Source organism: Stigmatopora argus, chromosome 20, assembly GCF_051989625.1.
Source record: "Stigmatopora argus isolate UIUO_Sarg chromosome 20, RoL_Sarg_1.0, whole genome shotgun sequence".
NCBI lineage: Eukaryota > Metazoa > Chordata > Actinopteri > Syngnathiformes > Syngnathidae > Stigmatopora > Stigmatopora argus.
In genome coordinates this window covers 11,010,131-11,029,116 of record NC_135406.1, presented here as the reverse complement: position 1 = coordinate 11,029,116, position 18,986 = coordinate 11,010,131, and the positions used below count along the sequence as shown (strand labels likewise).

General features: G+C 39.9%; 2 protein-coding genes across 5 annotated transcripts in view; one reads left to right on the top strand and one right to left on the bottom strand.

Moving 5' to 3' along the window:
• The window catches only part of LOC144065517 (uncharacterized), a 145,037-nt gene that overhangs the window by 49,932 nt on the left and 76,119 nt on the right, over positions 1 to 18,986 (top strand). The window lies entirely within an intron of this gene.
• On the bottom strand, positions 159 to 17,967 carry LOC144065629 (N-alpha-acetyltransferase 38, NatC auxiliary subunit-like). Of its 4 annotated transcripts, none has more exons than XM_077588628.1 (5): positions 17,552 to 17,967; positions 6,312 to 7,079; positions 938 to 1,318; positions 652 to 820; positions 159 to 568 (listed from the first exon to the last, which is right to left on the bottom strand). In XM_077588628.1, exons 3-5 carry the CDS (start codon positions 998 to 1,000, stop codon positions 456 to 458), a joined length of 345 nt encoding a protein of 114 aa, XP_077444754.1. In that variant the 5' UTR covers positions 1,001 to 1,318; positions 6,312 to 7,079; positions 17,552 to 17,967; the 3' UTR covers positions 159 to 455. The 4 variants fall into 4 exon arrangements, 3 of the variants coding, with proteins under 3 accessions (XP_077444754.1, XP_077444755.1, XP_077444756.1); XM_077588629.1 differs by having other exon boundaries at positions 1,110 to 1,318; XM_077588630.1 differs by lacking the exon at positions 938 to 1,318.

The following is an 18,986-nucleotide window of genomic DNA, read 5'->3' as shown; positions in this document are numbered from 1 at the left end:
TGGTTGTCGTTTAGGCGCTCCGCTTTTGCCCAGTGTTAGTTAGTATTTATGTCAGATGTTTGCGTGTGATGGAAATCTGTTGGTCTGATTCTTGATTTGTGTCTTTTTCTACCTTTTTCTTCCAACCATGCACAATAAAGCAAATTGTTCAACACACATTTATGTTGGATGCATCCATTTTAATGTTATTAGCACGTTCAATGGCTTTCCTGACAGCGTTATTCAAGTTTTTGGGCGCTTGCATTTTCTGACGGCGAGTCGACGCGGAGATCGGACCGCATTAAAAGAGGCCCCAAACAAACGCCACGGAGCGGGATCGAACTACACGTCTCGTGTTTTTCCTTCAGTGTCCCATTTCGACGACGGACCCCGGCCTTTTTGCCGAGGCTGGCGTACGGCGCGGGGAGGGACGGCCGACGCAGCTTGACGCTGAACGGTCGCAAGTGTAAAAACGGCTAGTGGCGGACGGCGTCGTCCAGAATGTCCGCCTCGGCCTTGATGGACACCACGTGATGACCCGGAATCATGGCAAGGCCCAGAACTCGGGGTTCCGTCTGGGAGAAAGTGTCTGAAACGACAGAAAGTAGGAGAAAGCTGAACATCCAACACGAAGAACCTGCTTGGGGCTCAGGGTTGGGCTCCCAGTCCCACCTGCAGATTTGAGGAACTCCTGAGCCGAGCCCAGGATGACGTTACAGTCCCGGTCTGTGCAGAGGAAAAGGCCCACCAGGGTCCGGCTGTCGGTCATGCGGATCCTCATGTTCTTGTTCAGGAGGCCCTGGAGCTTCTGCCTGGCCATGGACGACGTATCGCCGTGGTCCTAATAGTGTGTATGTACACACGCACACGCGCGCACACAAACACAATGTTGAAGGGACATCCAGTTAGAAAACAATCGAGTAAGTAACAAGTTTGAATTCAAATGCATTTCGCCCACCCTCCCCATCCAAGAAATCCACCATCTCCTGCTTCCCGGACCAGCAAAACACAACGAATCCATCAGCACCCTGCTGGTTTGGGGCTGCTCTCGAGTTCTGCTAATCTGAGCGCTAACGAGTTAGCTTGAAAACGCCAAGAAATAACTTGTATAAAAGAGAAAATGAATCTACACGAAGCAATGGTCCGTTCTCCTCGATTGTTGCCATTTGGGCATCTTCTTCCTTCTTCTTCCGTGGCTTCCAGCCGGAAGCATTTGGCAGACGGACGGACGGGCGCTTGCCGACCAGCGCCCCTCTGTGGTCACAGGACGCAAGGGTCAATACTTTCCAAGGGGGTTTCGGCAAAACTCAACGAATGCTTGGATTGTGGGTGGGACTTCCTGCCGAGAGAGAGCACAATAGACTCTTTCACTACCACTGGCGGCGACAGTCGTCCAATCGTGTGGCTCTTTTTATCCTTCTACCGTGAACGAGTAGACGACGTCCGGAAATTGATATAATTATCAAAAATTAAAAATCCCTTATTTGTGTATGACGTCCCCATTAAAACCATCACAAGTCCTGATTTTGTCAGCGTTTCGGAACAGGCACTTAAGAGGACAAAATTCCTTTTCCATAGATAGACTGTTAGCGGAATTGGTCGGTATTGGGACAACTGAGTAGCCTTTTTTCCTTTTTTTAATCACACACACACAAACACCCCAAAAATATGAATGACTCATTTGTATTAAGTTTCAGCATTTTTTTCTGTTTTTAAACAAGATTCATGTTTTATTGAAATGGAGTAACCACAATAAACTTACTTAAAACGGAATTATCAAATTAAATTGAGTTCATTTTGGTTACTCCATTTAAATAAGGCATTAATCTTGTTTAAATGCAATACATACGTAATTCAAGTGAGCCCTTTAAATTGTTTAAATGTTTGTATATGTGATTGAGAAAGAAAAAACGTTCCGCGATTGTTGCAATACCAAAAGTGTCCGTCAGAGTGAAGTCTCCCCATTTAAATGCCATTTTGTTCTGTTAAGTCATTAGAGACGTAGGGAGACTGTCTTCTTGTTGAAATTATTGGTATTGCTACCACGGGGAGTATCTTTTTTCTTTCTTAATGACATAATAAAAATAAATAAAAGGGCTGATTTGAATCACGTTTCAGCAATTTCCTGTATTTTTAAACAAGATTTGTGTCTTATTTAAATTGAGTAACCTAAATTAATTCAATTCTAATTTGATTTTTCAGTTTTAAAATGAGTTTAAGATAAAAGCAAAATGGACTGCTGCAGTCTGGGGTTGATCCAGGGACCTTCAGATATTCCGTCTAACAGTCTCCCATCTGAGCTACTTCAGCTGGCAGAGTCTGCTCAAAACCTCAACTACAGATTGACTATTGGCCTAATTGTACTATAAGAGCTCGAGTTGTTCCTTTTTGTTGCAAGTATTTTTCAGTCCTGTTTGTATTCAATTCATTGATTTATTTCCTTGTCACACCATCAGGCAGTCTCCAATAAACTTTGTGTGTTCCAAATGTATTGTTCTTATCGCAAGGCATGTGAAGTTTACGCAGTGGTGGACCGTCAGGGCCTTCAAGACCTTCTCTGCTGGCCTAAAAAATATCTGATCACAGACTGATGTTAATTATGTTTTGTCTATGAATACTTATTAAATAATTCCAAATTGTCTGTCAGCTTCCTTTCATTGCTTTTCCCCTGGTTGCACTGCTTCCAGATGTGTTTTCATATTTAAGCATATAACTTATCACGAATAAGGACAACCTTATTCCAGCCAATATGACCTAGAGTAAAAGTAACACTAATATAAAATGAAAGAAAATCAGCACACCTAAATCAGAAACTACCACTCCACACATTTTGGGTAAAACCGGGGAAACAACGTTGCTTTTGTACCTAAAAATGCAACAAATGCTTCAAAAAATATTGCGTCTTGTAGGTCATGTGACACACATTGGTCCATTCAGAATGTAGCAATTGACTTCTTGGACTTATCCCACAATGCCCCGCAGCTTCCAGCAGTAAGGCAACTCACCTGTACTTAATAACAATAAAGTCATTTATTTCAAATTCAATCTGTTGCGTTATTTTCTCAAATGCAAAGGAAGAAGAAACTTGAAGTTTCTATTTGGATTTCTCAGACTTTGACGTAAATTAATATTTGGTGTTATCCTGGGGACACCATGTCCTTAATTAAAGTGTATTAATAATGAACCGATCATTGTGTGTGTGCGTGCGTGCATATGTATGTGTATATATATATATATATATATATATATATATATATATATATATATATATATATATATATATATATATATATATTTACAAAAAGACTTAGCAATTGGTACAAGAAGTCAAATGTCTCTTGTTTGTTATTGGAATTTACTCAATCTTTTTAGTTATATATAACCATTAATAAAACAAAAAAAATTGATGGCTTGAAACTTCTCGTTGATTGTCCATTGCTTTCACCTGTGTGTCACCCAACTGTTTTTCCATGTCTGTGTATTTATTCTTGTGTTCTACCTCTTTTGGTTCTTTTGTTGTTGTTGTAATTTTGGATTCTGGGTTTATGTGTTTTCAATTTGCTTTTGCTTTAATTAAAACCCTTGCTGATTTTGTCAACAAAAAGACCCAAAGAGTATTTTTCACCAAAAAGAGAACTTTATTGGAACTACCAAAAAGATGACACGTTAAATAGGTTTAAAAACATGATTTATCTTATAATATGACAAAAGTATAAGGACATTGTAATACTTATTTATTTTGAGCAGATTCAGTCTTTCACACCATATTTCTACTAATGTTTCTTAGATCCTAGATTCAATATATCAATTATTTTCATTAAAATGTGTCATGTTTGAATACCACTCAATATTCTTATTGGATTTGCTAGCAAATTCAATTGACAAAAACTGCTATTTTTCAAATTTCTTAGGCATGTCTTTAACTGTGAAGACATTTTTACATATTTACATCACATTATTGATTATTTACTTTGTAATTTCCTAATTTAAGCTCTACTATTTCGGGTAGAATTGTGAAGTTAATAAAATCTTCGACACTCAATTTTCTTCTACATTAATACCTTGACATACAAGTGTTCCAACATACAAGACACATTTGAGATATGAGCATACCAGATGGTTCCCAATTGTGAGTCGGTAGTAAATTAGAACAAATTTGGGTGTTTTTTTTAGGATGGAAACGGATTAATTTGTATTTTGTTCATTTCTATGGGACGAATTGATTTGAGATTAGTCAAATCAATCTCATCTCAAATCAATTCGTCCCATAGAAATGAACAAAATACAAATTAATCCGTTTCCATCCTAAAAAAAACACCCAAATTTGTTCTAATTTACTACCGACTCACAATTGGGAACCATCTCGTATGCTCATATCTCAAATGTGTCTTGTATGTTGGAACACTTGTATGTCAAGGTATTAATGTAGAAGAAAATTGAGTGTCGAAGATTTTATTAACTTCACAATTCTACCCGAAATAGTAAATTGATATACTGGCTCAATCCCGCAGTAAGCTCGTATCTTAAGGTATTACTGTATTTGAATCGTGTGGATCGATACTACACATTAAAAAGTTTAAACAAGATTTTCAGAATGCAAAATACAATTATATTTCGATTACAATGATCTTTCATACAGAAATTGAAAAAGCAAGCAAAGCCGTGATTGGCCACTCACGTATTATCACAACACATTTGCGTCTTTTAAGTCTATCCTTACGACTAAATCTCTGGCAAGAAGCTGAGCAGGAAAAGGGTTTCTGACCGATGTGGGTAATTGTGTTAAGATATTCCTGCCACAAATTGAGCAAAAAAAGGGCTTTTCTCCTGTGCGGGTTGTTAAGTCTTCTTTTCAGGTTTTTCAATTGTGTAGCTTTTTAATTGGGCGGTTGTAGCGAATCTGTGGCCACAGACTGAGCAGGAAGACATTGTTCTCCGGTGTGGGTTAATAAGTGTTCTTTTAAGCTTCTCCTTTGGGAAAATGTTCGACCACAAACTGAGCAGGAACATGTTTTTTTGCCAGTGTGGGTTCTTGTGTGTCTTTTTAAATTTCCCTTCTCAGTATATATTTTACCACAAACTCAGCACGAAAATGTTTTTTCACCAGTGTGGGTTCTTGTGTGAATTTCATAACTTCCTTTCGTTGTAAATGTTTTACAACAAACTGAACACAAAAATGGTTTTTCACCAGTGTGGGTTCTTGTGTGCCTTCTTAAGGTTTCCTTGTGTGTGAATGCTTGACCACAAACTGAACACGAAAATGGCTTTTCACCAGTGTGGGTTCTTGTGTGAATTTCAACACCTTCTTTCGTTGTAAATGTTTTACAACAAACTGAACACGAGAATGGTTTTTCACCAGTATGTGTTCTTGTGTATTTTTAATTTTTCCTTCTGTGTAAATGTCTGACCACAAACTGAGCAGGCAAATGGTTTTTCACCAGTGTGGGTTCTTGTGTGTATTATTAAGTGTTCCTTTTTAGAGAAGGCTTTACCGCAAACTGAACACGAAAATGGTTTTTCACCTGTGTGTGTTCTTGCATGACTATTTAAGTGTCCCTTGTAATTAAATGTTTTACCACAAACTGAACATGCAAATGGTTTTTCACCTGTGTGGGTTCTTGTGTGCATTTTAAATGTTCCCTTGAGTGTAAATGTTTTACCACAAACTGAACACGAAAATAGTTTTTCACCAGTGTGGGTTCTTGTGTGTATTTTTAAGCTTCCCTTCACTGTAAATCTTTTACCACAAACTGAGCACGCAAATGGTTTTTCATCTGTGTGGGTTCTTATGTGGATTTTTAAGTGTTCATTTTGATAATAGGCTTTACCGCAAACTGAACACGAAAATGGTTTTTCACCAGTGTGGGTTCTTGTGTGAATTTCATAACTTCCTTTCGTTGTAAATGTTTTACAACAAACTGAACACGAAAATGGTTTTTCACCAGTGTGGGTTCTTGTGTGCCTTCTTAAGGTTTCCTTGTGTGTGAATGCTTGACCACAAACTGAACACGAAAATGGCTTTTCGCCAGTGTGGGTTCTTGTGTGAATTTCATAACCTCCTTTCGTTGTAAATGTTTTACAACAAACTGAACACGAAAATGGTTTTTCACCAGTGTGTGTTCTTGTGTGGATTTTTAAGGATTCATTTTGAGAAAAGGCTTTACCGCAAACTGAACACGAAAATGGTTTTTCACCAGTGTGGGTTCTTGTGTGTATTTGTAAAACTTGCTTTTGAGAAAAGGCTTTACCACAAATGGAGCATGAAAATGGTTTGTTACCCGTGTGGATTCTTCTGTGCATTTCAAATTTTCCCTTGTGTGTAAATGTCTTACCACAAGCTGAACATGATAAGGGTTTCTCCCCAGTGTGGCTCCTCATATGTGTTTTCAAAGAAGACTTTTTCCCAAAAGTTTTTTCGCCACTGGGATTTTTCTTAACATCTTCAACATCATCATCGTCAAAAAGCAAGTCGTTGTCATCTGATAAAGGAGCAATTAAATTTTCTGCTCGCCATCCTTCTGTTGAGCTGCCGCTCAGAAGCTCCGCCCCTCTGTTGGCCACGCCCAGATCACCTTCACTCTTGAAAGGCTCACCAGTTGACCATTTGACACATTCCTCGTTTTTGATTGGAGGTTGCTCTTCTCTTTTGCACGGTTGAGGGAACTCTGGCTCCTCCTCTTTAATTTGGGGCCATGCTGAGGCGTTTAAAGGCTCCGCCCCTCCGCTGGCCACGCCCAGATAATCCCTTTTCACAGACTCACCTGGTGACCAGGTGAAATGATCTTCCCCCTTTTTCATTGGAAGTTGCTCATCTCCCATTTGTTGTTGAGGCAACTTTGGCTCCTCCTTTTTAATTAGGGGCCATGTTGTGGTGTTTGCAGGCTCCGCCCCTCCGCTGGCCACGCCCTGAACATTTTCCATCTTCACGAACTCACCAAGTGACCAGGTGAAATCATCTTCCACCTTTTTTATTGGAAGTTGCTCATCTCCCATTTGTTGTTGAGGGAACTCTGGCTCCTCCTCTTTGATTTGGGGGAGCTCAACTGCCCCTTCAAGGTCAACAGACTCCTGCCCATCAGCACCAAGATCATTTGTGAAACCTGGCAAGACACAAAGATAAATGATTAACCATTTTCTAATTATAAAATGACTGAATTTCTTGTTCACAGAAATGAAACCAAACGTAAGAGGGCGCCATACATTCATTTCGTCACAATGCAGTACTTACTACTGTAGTATTCTATGAGTTGAAAACTGTTTATAGGTGCATTTTTCTAAGTATGGCACTATTGGTCAGAAAAGTTTCTTCACTGGTGATGTAGCTCCTTAAAATTAGTCAAATCTTTTTTGGAGCCTTTTCATTGTAAACATTCTCTTTTATGTTTTAGATTTTAATTTAGTTAAAAGGCTTTCGCCAAAGGGGAGGCATTAAAAAGCATTATCTTTTATTCAGTAGCAGGTCTATTATTATTTGGGGGATTAATTAGATTGAAATATAGGTACAGTGGTACCTGTTGGATCTAATCGATTAACATTCAATAACTTCGAATTAGAGGAAGCACACAGAGTCGGCCATGATGAGTTTTTAACTAGCTTCAGCTGAAGGAGGAAGTCAGAGTAGCCAGCGCTAATAGATGCACTCACCTCTTAGCGTAGCCAGTTTGAGATTCCTGCTCCCTCCAGCAGAGTCTGCCAGTTTTATTGAACAAAGGTCATGTGACATAGGTACAAACAGAAGGCGGGACAGTGATCTAATCATGTTTTATACTATCACATGCTATTGTCCTACTTTTTGAGGAAGTGTGTGTTGGATCTAATCGATAGATGATGCGCCCCCAACTCATAGGTGTCACGGACGGAAATTTCCGCTAGCCCATGCAAAATTCTGTTCTAGTGACTAAACTAAATAAACCTATTGACTAATAAAAAGCATAAGAATACATTCCATACTCCACATTTCCCCCCTGTAGTTACTATGAAAGAATTTTCATTAGACATCAATTTATATCCCTCCTATCCAGGTTCTAGAATACAAATATCATCAACAGTTACTTTCAACAGGGTATGGAAAATAATAAAATCACTTGTCAAGGCAGAGGCGAAAAACTCGAGGTATTTAGCGTCATTCGAGAAAAATTCCTCTGCGTCCCTCTTAATGAGCGAACACAATTTTTTAAGTCAAGACAAGTACAATTACCCGGACGACTCGACAAACTGAGGCTCGTCACACTTTGAAAACGCAATAATCTCCAGTATGGTTTGCCATGCGGTGATACTGTATGTCACTGTAAGCTACCAGCGTGTGCTGGATAGTGTTTCAAATCATAACTTTGATACAGGGGATTACACACATAGAAAAAATACAGAACAGAAACAAAATCGCAAATGAGGGAGTTGCAAATTTAAACAGCATTGACTGGTTTCGTCTGGGATGAAGGTGCAGCAGTGTTCTCCCATCATGGCACACACACCTCCATCCTCTGTCCCGCAACATCCCTAAGGGTATTATGTTCACTCCCCTTAAAAGGAATGCATCTCATCTGCACCACTGCAGATTTAAGTGTGGCGTCTAGACCCAGTGAATTCAGGTTGTCAGGATACCACACGTCTTCTTCATAGTAGTTCTCCAGATTGTTCTTTCATCTTGCTGTTGAGGGATCGAAGACCCTCCAGGGCCTTGGTTAAACTCCCGTCAGCTGCTGTGTTGTTCGGGATGAACGTGCAATTTGGTCAGCGAGCTTATACTCATCTGGTACGCTGCGGGGAACCCCGATGTTGATGTAGGTTGGGTCCCCATCCAAGAGCGGACCGCTTGGCTCTGCCTTTCCAGTGATGAGGCAGGACGTTTCCTGCACTTGTTTTCCAACTCGAGTCTCTGTGGGCGGGGCGTTCAGATACGCCCAGGTTGTCACTGACAGTGCAGTCACTGACAGTCCAGTCACTGTGATGTGGGTGGCAACAGCTTTCACTGTGGCTTCTGTATAGAGGTGCAAAGTCTATGGGAGGTCAGGGTTAAGTGAGGGGTGCTCATGGCAGGTGAGTAGACGTCAGATGAGTTTCTTCACGGACAAGGGTTTTGACACCGTCCGACTTAGTCTACTCAAGAGTCACCTGTCTCGAACGACCTTGACCTGAATCGACTTTGACTTTTCAGCGATCTTTGCTGCTGTGGAGGTTGGTGAGTTGGGCCACGAATGGGTCTTCCCATCGTGGAGAGAACCAGGACTTCCTTTTATGACTCGGATCAGGATCCAGTCACCTGGCTTCACCACCTCCTGCAAGATAGACAAAAAGATCACGGCAGCTTACATGTTCTTTGGATAAGTTTCTCTCCTTCCTTAGTCTCTCGTCATGGTTCATCTTCCCATAGAGGAAGTTGGAATGGTCTTCCATGAACTATCTCAAAAAGGTGTTAATCTCAAGCTAGTTCTACCAGTTGTTTTGCCATGTTTTGCACTATGCTGTTTGAAAAAATGAGCTCCATTGTCACTCCAGATGATTTTGGAGATCCCACGTTCTTTACAGATCAATAAAATAACAACTTAAACAGTTCCTACAAAAATTTTAAAATAGGTATTTATACCTCTTCACCATACCTCCCCCCTGTTGAGACATTTATGGATCAATTTTGGAATACATTTTTGGTAGGTACGGTAGGCCTTTAGCTTTGTACAGTTCGTCTGCAGACTGTTCTTGAGATCGGCTCAGTTTTGTTGTGTATGCTGCTGTGTTCTGTCGTTGTCTTTAACACGTGCTTAACATCCATCATTATGTTTGTGAAAATTTAAATACCTTATCAGTCAAAATTAAACATGCTAGCTGATATTCTATTTTGAACACTGCTTCCTTGTTAAGATCAAAACCCATATTTGTTTTTTCCTCTTTCCTACAATTACACAAATTAATTAATCATACTAAGAATAGGAAAAATACAAAAAGCAAACCAGGCTGCTTTCTCCTCAGGAAAAACAGCTTTCCCGTTCTCTGTAACAGTTTAGATTCACATCAATTAATATCCAGAAACAAAATGCACACATTTATAATTCTAAATAGAATTGAACCCAGTAAAATGTAACCACCCCTTGTTTGTCAGGGTCAATATTTCTAGCATAATTGTATCCTTTAGAGCAATTAAAGCCCATTACTTTTAAAATGCATACTAATCAAGTCCCAATTCATTTAACAATGTGTATTGCGTTGCATATTAACCTCAGTGTTTTTTAATTCAAAATATCCCAATCTAGTAGTCTTATTATCAAATGTAACATTCCATTGTCTTCGGAGTTTGCCAATCATCTCCTATGAATCTTTCTTAATCAATATTTCACAATAGTCAGGAATAAATTAAATTCTAGTAACATTTCTATCCATTGTAGTTTCTCTTTTCTCTCTAATTGTTTACTTCAAAAATATGTAAGAAGATCTAGTCACAATTGTTTACTTTAACTATCTGTAAGAAGGTGTAGTCTCAATTGAAACGCTTTTTTATATGGAGACAATAAAACCAATATAAAAAGTTCCTTATGGCTTACAGCATTGCTCCCCGAGCAATAATCTTTCCAATCAATATTGGAGTGCTTGCCATTTTATCTGATTACGTCAAAAAGTTTATCTTACCTGTCTCGTCATACGTTTCAACTGAGAGAACCTTCTTACAGAGCACAAAATGGATCCGCTATTTTCATGTCTGCTGGTTTGGTCAGGAACATTTGCACTCTCATCCCGGGTTGCTCATCATGTTTCCTGTTGAGAAATGCAATCTCCCTCTGCCAACCCAAAATTAATGCGTTTCCTTAAAGTTTTTTCTTCTTTTATGCAGACATATGATTAGCCTCATCCTCCAATTCCAATCGTGTAGTTAATAATGGTGTTTGGTATATTCCACTAAATTAGATTTCCATATTTTTTTTTCGGAACGAAATATGGAAACTTTTGTCAATTCAGTCAATTATTCTGTTAACACAATTTGGATGGCATTATCACAATAGATCAATAGTACTTTGGAATTTGGTATCAAGCACTGTCTTTTCTCAGTGCTCCTAAATTTTGCATAGCAGATTTGTTTCTCCACTTCAAATTTCACGTTTGGAGTACTGCTGCTTTCACCATCAAAATTTCATTTGACTAAACAATTTTCCATAATTTTCATCAAAAATTGATTTCAAATTTCTAAATCATTTTCCACCTTGATATCTGATTGATTATATCTTGATGGTCGGCCAATTAGAAACACAAAAAGACAAACAAACAACCATTCATGTTCACACTCATTTTCAGAAATCAGTGGTCTGCAATTTTTTTATCACTGGTTAAGAGCCATCCCCAGTCTGGGGCTTCTTGGCAGCTAACCACCTTTTTGCTGTGCTATCAGCCTAATCATTCTCAAAAGAAATAGGTTAACGTCATTTGGTTGACATCAACTGTTTGATGCTAATGCAATTCGTATATCATTAATATTCTAATAGTCATTAAAATGAACCAAGCCAAAGCATATTTCACTTGTTCCGGGCAAAACAAGGAATGCTTTTTGTGCACTTAAAAACATTCCATGCCTCTTCCGTCCCAGGGAAATCATGCCTATCCTAAATCAATTATTTTATCTAAATTTACCTAATAATTTGGATAAATGCCATTTCTGCGTTGTTTTCATGTTTGATATCATTAATAATTTGGATGATTCTTAATACTTAAGTCTAAATCGCAAATCACTCTCATATTGCTAAAACAAATAGTTAAAGCTCTGGCTGAATTCCTATCCGCTCTAAGAAGGCGGTTTTATTTAAAATAAGAGCCATTTTCTGTGCTCACTGTTACCTCAATTAAAATTTAGGGAAAATAACCTTTCACTAAGCATTTCCTAATATAAATTTCAGTGTTTAATAAAGGACCCATAATTTGTCACTAATATATTACAACACTGTCATCTCTCTGTCTCTCTCTCTTTCCCTCCCCTCCCTGTGGAGACAATCGGACTCAAGTGATTTAGGTTCAAACCTGCAGTGGCATTTGCGTGCTGTGGTTCCTCTCTCTCTTTGTGCAGGGGGAGGGGGCCTTGGGCTGGGCTGGTGTGGGCTCTCTCCTGGGTCCAGGTGTGAAATGGGCAGTAAGAGCTATGGGCGAGCCCCCCCCCCCTCTTTTTGTTTGCACCGGGTGTGCTTGGCTTGTCGGGTGAGGGGTGTCCGCTTCTGTGAAGGGGGCCTGGCCGTAAAGTGGGCTTCTTGCCTGGCTCCACATTATTCGGCCATTTTCTTCCTTTGTTCTGTCTTACATGTGCTCATTCCCCCTTCTCTCTCCCTTTGTAGCTCATCTTGCCAAAGGCCGTACCTCTTGAGCTCATGTTCAATGATCTTCATAGGGAGGGCCCCAATTTTGAAATGTGTGACTATTACCTGAACTTGTGAAAAACATATAATTCTTGTTCTCCATGAAGATAGAAAGTTTCTTGAGGAAAGACAACCACCTAAAGCAGCTCCTCATCCTTTCTGTCCAGAATCTTCACAAGCATGTTAACCATGTTTTTGTTTCATTCTTCAATGATCAGGAAAATCTCTCAGCATGAATTCCACATCTTCTTACTTCACGTCCCTTTGTTTGAACGTTTTTTTTAAAAAAACAATGGTCACATGTTACGCTATTAATACATTTAAGGCGATATTTTACGGCGATTCTTTAGGGACGTTGCATCTAATTTATTATCTCTTTAATACTTATCTTTTATTATCCTATTTATCCGTCTACGTCGTCTTTTTAACCGTTATTCTCTTCAATCCTCTCGATTCACGAGCGCATACCAAGCGCGTACCGAGCGCGTCCTAAAGCGCGTCACGGCCTACTTCCGGTTCTTAACAAACGCTTCTGGTTTATATAATAGTAGTACTATACTTTTTAATCGAGCGCTTTCTTACTCATCGGGTGCAGTATTTTTGGAAGCTTTATTTTTGACAATCTCCAGAAATCCTTTTAACAAAGGGGACTCTAACCCCCACCTTAGGGGGACTTTTAACCCCCACCCTAGGTTAAGCCGCGTCACCAGCCCACCTCTTGGATCGACATTTAGTTGGCCAGACCGACTAAATGTACGTCCGTTGCATACCTTACGTATCTATTTTCCTTTTTTCTGACATACGTACTTCTCAACAGTATGCACAATTTATCCCCTATTTATGAGGCGTTTTTCTCGACTATTCCACGAATGAAAAACGGGATTCCCACCAGCCTTGTCCTAAATATTAATTTTAAACAGCCCCTTACCGTCTCTTGTGCCTCCTCTTTTCCGATGGGGGTTCGTTCTTCAAACGGGCCGCGATCGACCGAAATGCCTCTCTCTTTCAAAGTAAGAGTAGCTGACGTCAGTAATTCTTGGCCTTCAGTCCACCGCGGTCCGAAAATTCAGAAATGAATCTCCCGGGTTTCGGCACCAGAAAATGTTGGATCTAATCGATTAACATTCAATAACTTCGAATTAGAGGAAGCACACAGAGTCGGCCATGATGAGTTTTTAACTAGCTTCAGCTGAAGGAGGAAGTCAGAGTAGCCAGCGCTAATAGATGCACTCACCTCTTAGCGTAGCCAGTTTGAGATTCCTGCTCCCTCCAGCAGAGTCTGCCAGTTTTATTGAACAAAGGTCATGTGACATAGGTACAAACAGAAGGCGGGACAGTGATCTAATCATGTTTTATACTATCACATGCTATTGTCCTACTTTTTGAGGAAGTGTGTGTTGGATCTAATCGATAGATGATGCGCCCCCAACTCATAGGTGTCACGGACGGAAATTTCCGCTAGCCCATGCAAAATTCTGTTCTAGTGACTAAACTAAATAAACCTATTGACTAATAAAAAGCATAAGAATACATTCCATACTCCACAGTACCTCTACATACGAGCACCTCTACATATGAGCAGCTCGAGATACGAGGAAAATTTGGAGCAAATAACGAGATGCGAGAAAGCCAGTTGGCCAAGACATGAGATGCTGTTTATCATTGTAGCGCACTGTCTTTTTTGCCACATCTCTTTCGTGTATAACAGATATCTACGAGCACTGGGGGGAGCGTTGCATTTTTTTCAGTGTTTTTTCCCTTCACTCAGCGCGAATGCCGGAGCGATTGCTAATAAGAGCAGTATAGTATATATTACTTCTCGTTAGCTGCTCATAAGAACATCGGGGGCACTGGCTCTCTCCCCCACAACTCCTCGAGTAATATCTCTGGTTGCAACTATACCTCTTTGTAACGTCTCTGCAAGCACTGAGCGGAGCGTTGCATTTTTTCAGTGTCCCCCCCCCCCGCCTGTTAGCTCCCGTTAACGGAGCGATCGCTAATTGAAGACTACTTCTCGTTGGCAAGTGGTCGTGCGTTATCCTATTGTGAGGACATTTGTGTGCATCATTTTCGGAATATTTTGAAGGGAATACAACAGCAAACAGCCCATCGATGGCGAACGTGAGTGTGGAGGCGTGGCAAACAGCTAACCTGGCCAGAAGGTATAAAAATGTAAAACCAAATTAGAATTCAGTTTTGTGAAAAGTTACATTATACGTCTGTTTGAGTGTGTCTGTATATATTAATCCGAGTTAATTTAAATTTGTTTGTTCGGTTTACGAGTGCATTGCCGTGGAAAGTCCCCCCCTATGTCCCTCTCTGTACCCTCCGCGAAATCCGTCTAATTTTAGTTCCATTAAACACATTTTATTACTATTAAACCACTAGTTGTGTTACTTTGTTAATAGATGGCGAATTAGAAGAAATAAAACATTTTTTCCAATCCAATATCCTGTTTTTGGTGTTTTTTCAGAGGGTTGGAACAAATTAATTTGTTTTTAGTTCATTTCAATGGGAAACGTTCGCTTGAGTTACGAGAAGATCGACATACGAGCTCAGTCCCGGAACGAATTAAGTTTGTATGTAGAGGTACCACTGTATAGTCTGATTGGACACTCTAAATTGCCCCTAGGTATGAGTGTGAGCGTGAATGGTTGTTTTTCTCCTCGTGCTCTGCGATTGGCTGGCCACCGATTCAGGGTGTTCCTGGCCTCTGGCACGAAGGCAGCTGGGATAGGCTCCAGCACCCCCTATACAAGATGTAGCATATCAGAAATTGAATGAATGATTGTTGGAATTAAAAACAGTGGGAGAAGCCTTATGTAGCCTCGGCAGCAAACCTCGACTGGGTAGATGGTGCATTTCCAGACAATTTTCTGGCACTCGGCTGCCAGATTCAAGTATTCGGCCTTCTTGCGCTCGAAGGTGGTCTCGATCCCCTCCACTGATGGTACTGTTAGTTCTATGAGGTAAAGTGCTCTTGCCTTGGAGGACCATATCTCAATGTCTGTGCGGAGTGATGTAGTGATGATCTCTGATGATAGTTAATATTCTATTCATCTATAAGCTGCATTTGAATTTTAGCATTAAATATGAAGTACTTTCGCAGGCCGCACCACGGAGTGGCAGTGGGCCAGATTTGCCCCCCGAGCCGCAACTTTGAAACCATTGTTTGAACGCTGCTCTCGTTGTTTAGTGCATCTACATCTCTATTTTTTGAATGTTCAATTTAGAGCATGCAAATAAGTGTTATGTCACTCAAGCATGTAGCCAAAAATGGAGGGCAAGTAGCAGGAATGACTCTTGAACGCCTCTGGGGGGCGCTCGGGCTTTGCGTAATTTGAAAAATACATACCGTAATTACTCGAATATAACGCGCACTCGAAAATAACACGCAGGTATAAGTTTGGGCCAAAAAAATCTGGAAAAACGCAGTACTCGAATATAGTGCGCACCTAAAATTTCCCGCTGACGAAAATCAGAAATCTTACCTTTTTTTCTTCGTTTCACGATTGTTTTGTTCAAACAAATTTATTCATTAGAATCCTTCAAATGAAAAGTTCCTCTCTCTCTTTGTCTGTCCTCTCATACATCTCTTCGTTGAGAATCCTATCAACGTCCACGCTTCCTTCATCCACTTCCTCTTCCTCCCACAACACATCATCCGATTGGCTTTACGAGATGACGTAAAATCCGTGCGTCAAAGTGAGTTTGACAATGCTTTTTTCGATCGAAAATTTGTAATTTATTTTAGTTATTGATTATAACACTGAACTGAGAGAGGGTGAACTGAGACGGGTACGAGGCTAGAGGGGGGCAGTGGTGGTCTCGTCTTCACGAGATGACGTAAAATCCGTGCGTCGGCTCTACGAGATGACGTAAAATCCGTGCGTCAAAGTGAGTTTGACAATGCTTTTTTCGATCGAAAATTTGTAATTTATTTTATTCAATTCAATTTCAATTCAATTTATTTGGCAAGAAAAAGCACCAGGCTAAGGGCCATGTAACAAGACAAAAAAAAAAAAAAAAAAAAAAAAAAAAAATTAGTTTTTGATTATAACACGCACCCCCAACTATTGGAATTAATTATTTTGCAAAAACCTGCGTGTTATATTCGAGTAATTACGGTAGTTTGTTTGTGATAAGGATACAATAAAAGGAAAGCTACTGTTTAATGCCGTTGTTAAGTACAGACGCTCCCCTACTTACGAACATTCAACTTACGAACAACGGTACATACGAACATGTCTGCAAATTGCATTTAAGTCGAAAAATGTTCGTAAGTCCAATTTTGTATTTCGCGCCTTTTTCAGAGTAGTACTTCTTTCCGCCGCTAATACCGACGCCTGGCGCTGTGAGAGCTCAGCTCACCCAGCATCTACCTTCTTCTTCGTTGCAATGCGGAAGTGCGTGAATGTATCTCCAGTGTGCAAAGAACCTTTTTCATTTGTATCATTAAATATCTCATGCATCCATTATTGAATATGGTTGGTAAAAAGCTAAAGGCTTCTATTGAGGGAGTTGCAAGGAAGAGGCAAGCCATTTCATTTGAAACAAGTGGCAATAATAACGAGGCTTGATGCGCGTGAGAGTGGTGAGCGTTGCACATATATGTACAACTTGAATGTTCGACCGTCAGTACCATTTATGAACAGAAAGATCGAGCAGCAGGACCCAAATATTGAACGTTGTACAAAGTTTGCAAATCAATTGAATGATGCCATACAGTGCTACCGCATCATTTATGATGAAAAAAAGAAGAAAACTGTGCAATCGTCGTTAGATCGCTTCTTTCGGCCAGTTTCTAATACATAAATCTCTCTCTCTCTCTATACAGTACTGTACATATTCTCCATTTTATTAAATGTTTTTTTCAGTACAAACCAATGCGTGTTACTTATACACGCCTTAAACATACAAATGCACTTATATCAACCTTAAATATACTTATATAGGCCTTAAACATAAAGTATAATACAAAATATAGCACTGAATCAACTTACAAACAAATTCAACTTATGAACGATCGCTCGGAACCCAACTCGTTCGTAAGTAGGGGAACGTCTGTATTAACACGCGTTGAGACTCATTTCCCTCCTAGAGTGGTTACATTTAAATAGAAATAGAATTTATCACGTCTTTCTTCGAATGGTGCTAGTGCGAATTCATGAAAATGTACGTACGTTACCATAGTTTCATGTAAATAGAATACCTTTAAGGGAATATATGGAAATAAAAAGTGTACCCACCTTCTAGTCTATAAAGAACAACTTTCTCGTGCGTTATGTTGCAAACTGTCGATTGCTCGTGAGTTGAATGCTCCTGTTTGACCTCAAAAAGTTCCTCCTGGAGCTTTGGGCGTTGTGTTCTTGCCGACATTTCCACACGTGAATTCTGATGATGGCGGCGGCTTTGATAGCAGCTAGCTAGGCTAAGCTAAATTAGCCCGGAAACCCCCAACGAGTTCTTCAACGTGTTTCTTAGATAGCTGCTACTATGCTATGCTAAAGCATAAACAAGCACTTCGACGACTTGTTTATTTGATAGCTGCTAGCTATGCCGAGCTAATATAGCCAGGAAACCTACAACGAGTTCTTCGTCGACTTGTTCCTTTGATAGCTGCCAGCTAAGCTAAGCTAAAGCATAAACAAGCTCTTCAACGACTTGTTCCTTTGGTAGCTGCTAGCTAAATTATGCTAAAGTATAAACAAGCTAGTCAACGACTTGTTTCTTTGATAGCTGCTAGCTGGGCTAGCTAAAGCAGGTTTTGCTGATAAATAGTGATGGAACGAGCGACGTTGGTGCGTCAGCACTGTGCCGATAGTTCAAGAGAGAAAGCCCGTTTTGGGGCGTGTAAAGTTTGAAGAAAGAATCGCGTGACCGGAACAGGAAATGTATCGTTTGGCCAAAGTGTGATAATAGTTTAAAGAAATAAACTGTATCAAAGTGTCGTGGGTCTGTTGGACGGACTTTGGCGTAATTATGGCTCGTTCTAAGAAGTTTTCCCCAGTGTGGAATCATTTTGATCGTGTGAGGCAAAACGAAATATTCACTTTTATTTCACATGATTTACCAGTTAACAAAAATGTGGACATAAGTTAAAAAATGTAACTCAAATTTGATTTATTTTACTTATAAACTCCATACCTGTCAACCTGGGCCAATTCCTCCCCGTATTAATGATTGGAATTCCCCGTATTAAGCAATAGAAAACCGTACAAATGCAACGCGGCACATATTTGCTCACATAGGGTGCACGTAAAAGTGTTATGGTCGCGCCGCGTTGTCGTGACGCGACCGTGAATGTATTCGGACCCAAGCGCTATGACTCATAGCTGCTTAAATAACGAAATAGGAAATGATTTAATCATTTCCTGTTTCGTGTGAAAGGGGAATGCGTGTGCGCATATCATGCTTAAAGCATGACAATATTAGCAGTTGACGATGACGTACTTAAAAAAAATCCCGTACAAAAGTTGTTATACGGCGTACACAATTTGAAATGATCAAAAAACGTATAAAATACGGGAAAAACGTATAAGTTGACAGGTATGAAACTCCGTTTGGAATTTAAAAAAAAACATGGATTTTTTTTAACCTGCAATAATTTTATAACAACTGCAGAGGTCACTATTGGATGACCAACACGGTTTCAATACAGTGCCGACACAGTGTGTCAATACA

Excerpts from the sequence above, each read along its gene's own strand:
- LOC144065629 (XM_077588628.1), bottom strand. The coding sequence starts at position 1,000 with ATGGATTCGTTGTGTTTTGCTGGTCCGGGAAGCAGGAGATGGTGGATT. Across the intron at positions 821-937 it reads GGATTTCTTGGATGGGGAGG|GACCACGGCGATACGTCGTC; the intron begins GTGGGCGAAATG and ends ACACACTATTAG. Across the intron at positions 569-651 it reads GGAGTTCCTCAAATCTGCAG|ACACTTTCTCCCAGACGGAA; the intron begins GTGGGACTGGGA and ends CTGTCGTTTCAG.